Raw genomic sequence first — 11,322 nt, 5'->3', positions numbered from 1 at the left:
CAAAGCCCGACTGCAGTGTGGAGAAGAGGCCACTCCACTGCACGACAAGGCTGCCCCCAGTCAAGCTTGCAGGGAGGGCTGTGGCCTCACCATTCACCTGAGAAGCGGACAGAGTCAAAGGAAGGTTCGGGAGAGCAGGACCATGTTTGTTTGGTTCAGTGTTTCTTAGCACATAGTAGGCACTCAAATACATGTAAAATAGTTTTGAACTAATGGGCAAAGAAAAAACTATAATCGTGAACATCTCTTGTTTTTTCTTGCTCAGTCTTCATCTCTCCTTTGTCTGGATTTCCTTAAGGGCCCATCCCTCCAAAATCTATCCACGTAGTTCACAGAAAGTTAACCCCACCCTAACTTCTGGCGCATGACCTAGGCCCAGCCAATCAGCTAGTCCACAGGGACTGGTCCAGAGGTGGTCACATGACTCAAGCTGGGCCCATGAGGGACAGCCCCAGGACTTTTCAGAAAGAGATACTGTTCCGCCAGTGGCATTTGCTAAACTGGCAGCCATCTCTGTCCTCACCAGGTGGGGTGGTACATGTCTGCAAATGAAGCCCAGAAATGGAGACAGATTCCAGACATCTTGTTTGAGCACTTGGATCTAGCTATGTCTGAATCCAGGGAACTGTAGATGTTTTTCCATTGGGTTAAACCAATAAATTCCTTTTCTCTTGGTTTCAGGGGTGTTTCTATTATTTTAAACTGAGTACATCTGATGGATATAGACAGAAAAGNTTCCAGACATCTTGTTTGAGCACTTGGATCTAGCTATGTCTGAATCCAGGGAACTGTAGATGTTTTTCCATTGGGTTAAACCAATAAATTCCTTTTCTCTTGGTTTCAGGGGTGTTTCTATTATTTTAAACTGAGTACATCTGATGGATATAGACAGAAAAGGGTGTATAATCAGTGAATAGAGGTAAAAAAGTGGAAATATTGGAGAGAAAATACACTTTTCCTTTGGGACTGTGGTTTTGGGTGAGGGGCTGGAATTCCTAGAACCCAGAAGTCCCCCAGAGCTGTGTGCTTACCAGTGCCATGCCTGGGCTGTTGCTCTGCAGGAGGACCTGGGTCCCCTTAACCCGAGATGAGTGTGGTGGGGCTGCTGGATCTGTTCTCCTTCCCCAGCTCTACCCTGAAGAAGGGCAGTGAGCGGGAGGAGCCACAGGATTCAGCAAAGACAGAAACACAGGTGCCCGAGAACTCAGCAGTCCTCCCGTCAAAGGTGATGACGTGTGAATGCCCAGTTGCCTGGCAGGTGCCAGGGGAGAGTGGGTGGTATCAAAAGATTCCCCTGAGGGTCCACATCTCTGCCCAGGCGCACAGAACAAGGGGAGGCAGTGCACGGCATGGGTGGAAGCCTCGCAGCAGCAGAGTTGCTCACAGCGCTCCCCAGCCCAGGGCCTCCCTGGCCGGTAGTATCTGCCTCCACCGGAGCAGCCACACTGGATGAGGGACAGTCAGTCGGTTCTGTTGAACACAAGGCCTGAGTCACACTGGCAGCCCTCCTGGCATGGTGTCAGGCCGCTGTCGGGCAGGGCAGGCTCAGCGCACGAGCTGGGACAGGAGGAGCTGCAGAGCTCGTAGTGGCCGTGTGGAGGGCAGGCCAGCTCTGGAGAAACACAAGACATTCAATGCAGGGATGTCGCCTCACTGCTCCAAGATCAAATTCTGTTTCCTGCCATCTTGCCATGCTGGGTGAATATTTGTTGAAAGAATTAATGAATGTATTGAAGTGCTCTTCTGTAGACTGAACATCTACTACATGCCAGGAACATTCTAGGGACTGGGGACACAGCAGTGACCAAGAGAGTCAGAAATCCCTGACCTCATGGCAGATGTTCTAGGGCAGAGGTTGAAAAGCTACACCCTGTGGGTCAAATCTGGCCCATGACCTGTTTCTATGCAGCCTACAATCTAAGAATAGTTTTTACATGTTTAAATGGTTGGAAAAAAATCAAAAGAATATTTTCTGAGGCATGAAAATTACATAAAAGTCAAATTTCAGAGTCCATGAATAACATTTTAGTATAACCCAGCTCATTTGTTTATGTTTTGTCATGGCTGCTTGTGTGTTACAACAGAAGAGCTGAGTAGTTGCGGCAGAGTGTGGCCCAGAAAGCCTAAAATATTTATTATCTGGCCCTTTCGATAAAAGTATGCTGGCCCTGTTCTAGAAGGGGGAAATGGACAATGAGCTAGTAATAAATAAAAGATGATTTCAGATTGAGAAACTGGGTCATGCAACAAAGAGTGGCTGAGTCCTGTGGGCTGCTTTGAGTATAGCAGACGGGAGGTCTCTGCAGGGCTGACATGTGAGCCGAGTCCTCAGTGATGAGAGGAGCTAGCCACGTGTTACTGGGGAAGAGCATTCCAAGCAGAGGGAACAGAAAATGCAAAGGCCCTGGGCTAGGAATGAGTCTAGTGTGTTCCAGGAACAGCAGAGAGGCCGGTGTGGCTGGAGCAGAGTGGGCTAGAGGGAGAGGAGGTGCGGGAGGAGGCGGGGGCGAGCGGGGAGAGGCAGCACAGTGAGGGTCTCTTAGCAGGAGGTCTGAAGTTCACACTTCATCCCAAGAGCAATGGGTACGGGTGGGTGGTTTCAATCAGGAGTCTCATGAGATCCAACTTTAACTTTTAAAGGCCTTGTGCCAGGTGCTGGTGACACAGTAGTGACCAGGACAGACCCCACTCCTGTCTTTGAGGGTTTCACAGATCAGGGAAAAGACATATTGAAGGAGAGATTGCTGAGGGTGCGTGTGTGTGTGTGTGTGTGTGTGTGCGTGTGTGAAGAACAAATGTCCTTGGTGACACATGGGAGTTTTTCAAGTCAAAGTTTATCTCTATTTGGGCGCCCAGAGTCCTGGGGCTGGGGAAGGCCCCTGCAGCCTTCCGGGGTCATTTTCCTGGGTTCGCCTGCCTGGAATGGTCCCCCTCAGCCAACGTGACTCCCTCCCTTACTCCCTTCGGTCTTCGCTCCCGTGGCACTGCCCACCCGCACCATGCTTGCCCTCACCATTGAACACCGCGCGCCCCTCCCCCAGCACCCCCGCCCGGCCCGGCACCTCATTTTGCCGACATGCTGTTTAATCTGCATCCTTTCTGTCCTCTCCACTGGAACGTCAGCTCTTTTCAGGCAGGGTTTTTGTCTGTTTTGGTCACTGCTGTGTCCCCCGTGCATAGAACGCTGCCTGGCACATCCAGGTGTTCAGTTAACAATAGTCATTGTTACTGTGAAGTGAGCAATGACCCCAGGGCTTGTCTTTGGCTTTGGGAGAGGAGGTGGGTCAGGCAGGGCGAACCCCCAGCCCAGCCACCGCCCATCCCTTCTGTTGGCCTTTTGAATGTGCGATGGATTGCTTCCCTCAGACAAAGAGAGGTTTTGTTTGAGGGACACAGAACTTGCTTCCTGTTCTGAGGGGTGCTTGGGGGCAGGGGAAAGGAGTCACTAGCCTTGAGGTCCTGGGGAATTAGGTGGTCCCGAGCCCTCAGGACAAAGTCCTCACTCCTTGCCTGCCATTCAAGGCCCCGTGGACCCAGGCCTAGCCCACGTCTCAACCTCACCTCTCTCCAGGCTCCCCCTACTCTGGCTTGGCTGCACAAAGCCTCTGGGCTTCTGGAAATGTTGTTCCTTCTTCTCAGAACATTTGGCTTCTCCTTGTTTACTGTCTAACTTTGATTCGTCATTCAGGCCTCAGCTCACATGCCCCTTCTCTGGGCACGTGCCCCAACTTTCCAGGCTGGGCCAGTGACTCCTCTGGGCTCCCACAGACCCTGACACTTTCCTCATCTGAGCCCCAATCACTCTGCCTCAGCTTCCCCACTACAGTCCTGGACATCCTGGGCTGTCACTGTCTGAAGACAGCTCAGCCAACTCCAGTGGATGTGGGCCCCATGAGGACAGAGTCTGGGCTTTTCTCTGTCACTGCCGTATCCCCAGCATCACCCAGTGCAAGGTCAGACCCAGGGTGACCCCTCCGTGCCACTCCCGCTGTGAGACACACCCTTCACTTCTGTGCCCCGGTGTCTGCTCTTCATCTGTGAAATGGTCACATTCACACTAACAGGGTAAAAAGGTGGCTCAGGCCTCACCTCAGCTGCCTGCTGGATCTTGGGAGAGTCTGAGCTGGGCTGACCCCAGGCCTTCCCCAGGACAGCCTGACTCAGGACAGGCTGACAAGGTCTATCACCAACAGGGCGCCAGGATGCAGAGCCCTGTGGTTTTGACATGGGGGCAGAGTGATGTTAACGCAGTGTCTTTTCCTAATGTGAAACTTGAAAACCAATTTAATAATGACAGCTCAGGGCCGAGCCCGAGGCACACTTGGGAGAGTGTGGCACTGGGAGTGCAGCGACGCTCCTGCCGCGGGTTCGGATCCTATATAGGAATGGCCGGTGCGCTCACTGGCTGAGCGCGGTGCAGGCGACACCACACTAAGGGTTGTGGTCCCCTTACCGGTCACGAAAAAGACACACACACAAAAATAATAATGACAGCTCATACTTGTACAGCATTCACTGTATTGCCAGGAACTGTTATCTCTTTGATTCTCACAACAACCCCACAAAGTAGGCACTATTTTCATTCTTTTTTTGTTAAAGGGGAAACTGATGCATGGAGAGGTTAAGTGACTTTCCCACAGGCACGCAGCTAGGAAGTGGTGGTGTTGGGACTCTAACCAAGACAGCATGACTTTGGGATCTGTGTTCTCATCCTCAATGTGATACAGGTAAGTGGGGGCATTCCTTGCTTTAAACAATGAAATAGAAGAGAATGAAATGGAAAATATTTGAGTGCACATTCCTATTTAGTGACACTGTGTATTATTATCTGTATGCATATATTGGTGTGTGTGTAGAGGGGAGGTGTTTCCAGGACCACAGGGCTCTCTTTCCTGCTGGGCTGAAACCTGAGTGGCTGTAAGGTCTGGAACCACTATGCTCAGGGTCTGGACAAGGAGCCAACATGGTGGGAGGCAAAGCAGAGGCAGTGAAACCAGGGCTGATGACATCGTCTGAGTGCCCGATGGAGCCAAGCCTGAAGTAGCTACTGCGATCATTAATTATGCAAGCCAACAGAATGAGCTGATCTGGGGTTCTGTAGGCAGCAAGCAGAATGCTGGCTGGCACAGAGAGGAAGGCAGCGCGCAGGATGAGAATCAGCACAGAGGCCACTCACTGCAGTCCATCAGGTGTTTCCAGGGCCACAGAGGGAGGCTGTGATGCTGGCACTGCTGGGCATAGCTCCCTAACACCTCACACAAGATCTTCCGTGAACACAAAAATAATAATGACAGCTCATACTTGTACAGCATTCACTGTATTGCCAGGAACTGTTATCTCTTTGATTCTCACAACAACCCCACAAAGTAGGCACTATTTTCATTCTTTTTTTGTTAAAGGGGAAACTGATGCATGGAGAGGTTAAGTGACTTCCCCACAAGCACGCAGCTAGGAAGTGGTGGTGTTGGGACTCTAACCAAGACAGCATGACTTTGGGATCTGTGTTCTCATCCTCAATGTGATACAGGTAAGTGGGGGCATTCCTTGCTTTAAACAATGAAATAGAAGAGAATGAAATGGAAAATATTTGAGTGCACATTCCTATTTAGTGACACTGTGTATTATTATCTGTATGCATATATTGGTGTGTGTGTAGAGGGGAGGTGTTTCCAGGACCACAGGGCTCTCTTTCCTGCTGGGCTGAAACCTGAGTGGCTGTAAGGTCTGGAACCACTATGCTCAGGGTCTGGACAAGGAGCCAACATGGTGGGAGGCAAAGCAGAGGCAGTGAAACCAGGGCTGATGACATCGTCTGAGTGCCCGATGGAGCCAAGCCTGAAGTAGCTACTGCGATCATTAATTATGCAAGCCAACAGAATGAGCTGATCTGGGGTTCTGTAGGCAGCAAGCAGAATGCTGGCTGGCACAGAGAGGAAGGCAGCGCGCAGGATGAGAATCAGCACAGAGGCCACTCACTGCAGTCCATCAGGTGTTTCCAGGGCCACAGAGGGAGGCTGTGATGCTGGCACTGCTGGGCATAGCTCCCTAACACCTCACACAAGATCTTCCGTGAGCCCCCTGTGGCACAGAGGTCGTGCATGCAGTTTTCCATGTGGACTTGGGACTCGGCTGGCTCATCACGGGCCTGGAAAGGCCCACATCAGGCACCCAGCAGTCCACAGAAGGCCAGCGACTGGTACTGGCCCTCCCCGTCACACAGGCACAGAGGGATAGGGCCCGTGATAGAGCAGCGGGCCGGAGAGTCTGGGCCCTTCCAGCTGAGTGTGAAGGCCTCTGGGTCGGGCAGGAGGGAGCCATCAGGGGCACAGAAGTCATCCTGGGGATCCTCATTGAAGTCCCCACCCAGGCCACAGAGGGCACCAGCGTAGGTCTCAAGCACCATGATGGACACATGGTGGCACCAATCATAGGAGACCAGGAGGCCAGCATCGGTCTGCAGCACTGCCCCAAAACCACGGAAGTAGACATGCACATGGCCGCTGGCCAGGTGTAAGGGCAGGTGGGCCTGGGTCCCATTAACCTGGAAACACAGATGGGGCCATATCTACATCACACACCCTCAGGTGGGTCTGTGACTCCCTCAGAACTGTTGGGGTGGAACCCTGTCCCCCTTGGACTTCTGAGTCTGAGCCTGCCCTTCTGGCTTACCTGCACCTTCCTGGGAGTCTGAGCCTCCATCATCACCTTCACCCCATGGACACCCACCTTGATCTTCTGAGCCCGAGTCACGCTGGCCATGGGGATTAGGTGCTCATTGTCCATGCAAACTGTAAAGGCTGGCACCCCTGGGCCAGTTCGACAGGTACGGCTCAGCACATAGCGGCAGGCTCCTGGGCTGTGAAGGTGCGGTAATGGGGGTCACCTGACACCCAGCTGCTGCCTCTCCAGACCGCACAATGCCAGGTCCCATCGCACAGGAGGCATGCTGCCTCGTCCCCACAAGCCTGGGGGCTGCAGCAAGGTGGCTGCCCAGCTTCGTTGCACTCACACAGCTCATGGCAGTTGGGGCTCAGCTCTTGTGCCCCCAGGGGTAGGACATGGCCCTGCCAGGGGCAGCCACAGAGGACAAGGTGCACGCAAGCTCTGCCACTGAACAGGTGGCCGGCATCACACATGCAGCCCTCACGACAGGGGCTGTGGCAGGCCAGAGGCACCTCCTCGTGTGGGCAGCTGGGCCTGCAGATGTCGGCACAGATCTCCCAGTGGCTATTTTCAGGGCATGATGGTTCTGGAGTAAGGGGAGAGAGAGAGATCAGCACCAAGCATTTGATTCAAGACAGCCCCTACCCCCAGGTCACGGCCGTGACCCCTCAGAGGGTCTGATCTCTCAGAGCCCCAGAGCTATGTTCTCTTCAGAAACCGCCTCCCCCAGGGCAGGGCCAGATATTTTTGTGCAGTTCACACCTGTGCAACTGTATTCAGTGGTCTTGGACCCAGCTCCCAACTGCCTCTTTGCTACCTCCCTCCAGACTCACCACAGAAACCAGGAATGTGCCAGGTGCCTACAGCGATGTCAATAGCTTGACAGGCCCAGACAAAGGCGGCCAGTGCCTGACAGAGGACAAGTAGGCTCTCACTGGCTGCACACAACTCTTCAATACAGCTGTCCATGAACAGGCCCACAGGGAGGGTCCAGGTGCAGGCTGCAAAGGGGCCCGTCACATCCAAGAGCCACCCACAGGCCTTGGGGCCTGCATACCTGGCCCTTGGGTGTGTTGGACAGCCCGGCCATTCTGAGCGGCAGGGCTCTGCCTCCTGCCAGATAGCTTGGAATGGCCTGGGCTCCAGCTGGGGTGTTCCCAAAGGGGTCAGGGCATCAGGCTCACACAGGCTCCTGGTACCATGAGTTCCAGATGCCCATCTTGGATCCACAGTTGGAAGCCTGCATCTATGGCCAGGTGGGTAGCTGAGTCCCATGAGTGGACAACTGCTGGGAAAATAGAATAGTTTAGTCAGGACCCTCGCCTTAGGTCAGACTGGGGGTGATGTGGTGCATTCTTTGTAAGCAAATTGTGTGAGTGGGTGGAGATAGGGCGCATGCGCAGCACCACAGCTTAGCTGGCATCTGCCTTGGGCGTCCATGCCTTGCACAGCCATGCTCTCAAACCTATGGCTCCAAGGACCTTTTGGCCAGTTACCTAGCTCATAGACCTGCGTGTGAGGGGTCTGGTGACCCAGCCTGGCATGTGAAAGGTTTGTGACCCAGTGTGGACAACGGGCTTGAGGGGTCTGTGAACTCCAGACCCAGACGTAGCCCTAGCTCGACAATTGGCCCAGTCAGCAGGATTATGGGCAGGTAAAAATAGCCAAACAACAAGCCCAGCCTCAGGGATGGAGAGGGGCAGAGGAAGCAGACGCCCATTCACCTGTGGGGACATGATTTGGCACAGAGGTCAGGGGGCCTTGGCACCTGTTTAGCTTGGTGGGGGCAGGCTGCCAATGGGAGGCATTTGGAATAGAAATGTGTGTGTCAGAAAGAAGGGGGCTCCCGGCCCGTGGCTCACTTGGGAGAGTGCAGTGCTGATAACACCAAGGCCACGGGTTCTGATCCCATATAGGGATGGCCAGTTTGCTCACTGGGTGAGCGTGGTGCTGACAACACCAAGTAAGGGGTTAATGTCCCCTTTCTGGTCTTCTTTAAAAAAAAAAAAAAGTATAGGGATGGCCAGTTTGCTCACTGGGTGAGCGTGGTGCTGACAACACCAAGTCAAGGGTTAAGATCCCCTTACTGGTCATCTTTAAAAAAAAAAAAAAGAAAGAAAAGAAAGAAGGGGGCTCCAATTATGGGGAAATGCTTGTAGGGGGAAGGGGAAACTAATGGGGATATTTACAGCAGAAAACCTGGCTGAGACGCCCGAGGGAATGGGTGAAGCTGGGGAATAGAGGAGGGTGGGCTGAGCCCTTGGCCACCCCAGCTAGCGTGGTGGCTGATGAGGAGGCACAGCTGCAGAGGGAGGAGGAAAACCCAGAGAGTGTGGGGTCCTGGAGGCTGGGGAAGAAAGTGTTGGAGGAGGAAGGGTCAAAGCCACGGACGGTCAAGCAGGACGTGCACTGAGGATTGACCACTAGATGGGGGAGACCTCGTCCAGAGTGGATTTGGTGACATGAGGTTAAAGGCAGAAAAAAACGTGACTAAAGAGGGTTTGAGAGAAAGTGAAAAGAGAGGAAGCGAAGGCAGCAAGCACAGACAACTCTTCTGCGGGCTTTTGCTGTACAGGGCATCCGAGAAGTGGGGCAATAGCTGGGGGGCATGAGGGATCGACAAGGGAGTGTCTCAAAGGTGGAACAAATCACAGCCTGTTGGAATGTGGTGAGAAGGAGCCAAAAGAAAAGGGCAAAGTGTTGGTGTAGACTCAGATTAGATCAGTGGTGCTCAACCTTGAGCGTGCATCAGAATCCCCAGCAGGGCTGGTTAAAACAGGTCGCAGGGCCCCACCCCGAGTGGCAGTCTGGGGTGTGACCCAAGAATTTGCATTTCAGACAAGTTCTCTGGGGATGCTGATGCTGCTGGTAAGGGGCCGTCCTTCGAGAACCGCGGATATCCAGGAGAGCGGGAAGAGTTGCTGGTGAGGTCCAGGAACAATCACAGGGGCGTGCTTAGCCAGGAGGGCAGGCAGAGGGAGGGTGCGGGCTGCTCACGGAGCGCTCCTGCTGATGTTTCCCAGTGAAGCGGGAAGCGAGTTCATCCGCTGAGAGTGAGCTTAGGGGAGGAGGTTTGGTCCGAGGGGAGAGGAGAAGGCCATGGGGGGGGGGCAAGTGAAGTTACCAGGGAGTTGGTGAGATGGCCCTTCAAGTTCACGGTCATCAGTATGGTGCTGGCCAGGCGTGTTGGGCTGCCTAAGTGCAGGGGTGAGTGCAAGTGGAGAGGTGGGGTTGCCTGTTGAGTGTTGGAGGGAGGGGCACAGGAGGCGAAGGAGTGGGCAGGATGGATTAGGGAGGGACCTTCCATCCGAGAAGGTAAGGGGTGGGGACAGCTGTAGAGTCCGTGGATTGGATGGCCCGTGAGGCCAACCAATAGCTGGAGTCAGGGAACTACAGGGTGGGAGCCAGACACAAAGAAAGGTGGGAAACCGAGGCCCCGGAGGGCTGCACTGATGGGCAATGCATGGTGTGTGGTGAGAACGAGACTCCGGGAGTCCGCGTCTGCCTGTGACCATCTGTCAGCCTCAGTGAGTCCACCAGGTGGCTCACCATCTGCCCACCATTTGTCCACCTGTCCGTCCATCTCCCTGCCTTCCGTTTCACCACCTGTTCTGGTCATCCCAAATTGTTCTCTGTTTTCCCATCAACCTGACACTCTGTCTGTCTGCCTGCTGTCTGTCTCCTTGTTCGTCTCTCTGCCTGCCACTCTTTCCATCTGTCTGTCTGTCTGACTATCTGCCATTTGATTCTCTGCCTACCAGTCTCTCTGATAGTCTCAGTGACTGCCCACTCGCTTAATGTGTCTGTCACCCCATGGCTGTCCCTGACTCCATCCTCTAGCCCAGCTCCCAGCCTCACTCACCAGCTCATGTGCCATCCGGCCTTCCGATCTCACCATCACATCCTGGCCATGGAACACCAGCCGCACTGGGACCCCTGGCATGGGGGCTCCTCTGCCCAGCTCCACCTCCACATGGATACCAGGAAGCAGGACCAGGACGAACTGGCAAGGCTGGAGCCACAGGTGCTACCTGGAGAGTGTGCACAGATGGCCCCGTGGGCCCAGGTGGCAGGAGGGGCCTGGAGGGGCCCAGCACCTTGAGAAGGGATGTGCAGGCACACACTGCTGGTCCACCTGGCAGCCCTCTGGCCAGCACCGCACCTGGCCTTCCTGCCCACAGTGGCACCGGTGGCTGCAGGAGCTGCTATTCCAGAAGGAGGCACCGAGGGTCAGGAACTGCGCTGCGGAGAGAGTGGGGCTGGGGTGGGGGTTTCTGGGACTGGGGGTTCTGACTCCTGGGTCTAAGGATGGAATGAGCTGGGGGCCTGGACTCCTTGGTCCTGGAGGAGGAGAGGCTGGGGCCCTGTCCTCCTGGGCTCCATGGGCTTGGATCCAGGAGCAAGTAGGTCTTGGGTAGGGTCCCCACCACCTCACCATTGTAGCCACAGCCACTAGGGACTGCAAAGGCATCAGTGGGCCGGCCCGGTGGCGCACTGCTACAGTGCACCGCTTGGGAAGCGCGGCAGGCGCTCCCGCCGAGGGTTCGGATCCCACATACAGACCGGTTCCCGCTCACTGGCGGAGCGAGGCGCGGGAGCAACACCGAGGGTTGCGATCCCGTTGCCGGACACGAAAAAAGACAAAAAAAAAAGAAAAGT

At 54.4% G+C, this 11,322-nt stretch overlaps 1 protein-coding gene across 1 annotated transcript in view; it reads right to left on the bottom strand.

Moving 5' to 3' along the window:
* The window catches only part of LOC103596693 (IgGFc-binding protein-like), a 19,358-nt gene extending 8,752 nt beyond the window's left edge, over positions 1-10,606 (bottom strand). Inside the window, exons 1-8 of the mRNA XM_008580389.1 lie at positions 10,526-10,606; positions 7,497-7,572; positions 7,176-7,249; positions 6,937-7,064; positions 6,670-6,856; positions 6,257-6,541; positions 5,977-6,145; positions 1,498-1,612 (exon numbers count right to left, since the gene is read on the bottom strand). Of these exons, the coding sequence (XP_008578611.1) occupies positions 1,498-1,612; positions 5,977-6,145; positions 6,257-6,541; positions 6,670-6,856; positions 6,937-7,064; positions 7,176-7,249; positions 7,497-7,572; positions 10,526-10,606 (1,115 nt within the window). The remainder of the gene's footprint in view (positions 1-1,497; positions 1,613-5,976; positions 6,146-6,256; positions 6,542-6,669; positions 6,857-6,936; positions 7,065-7,175; positions 7,250-7,496; positions 7,573-10,525) is intronic.
* Between the last annotated feature and the right edge of the window lie 716 nt (positions 10,607-11,322).

Source organism: Galeopterus variegatus, unplaced genomic scaffold (genome assembly GCF_000696425.1).
Source record: "Galeopterus variegatus unplaced genomic scaffold, G_variegatus-3.0.2 Scaffold2073, whole genome shotgun sequence".
Classification (NCBI taxonomy): domain Eukaryota; kingdom Metazoa; phylum Chordata; class Mammalia; order Dermoptera; family Cynocephalidae; genus Galeopterus; species Galeopterus variegatus.
The sequence above is the reverse complement of the archived record's forward strand: the minus strand, read 5'-3'. Positions and strand labels throughout refer to the sequence as shown.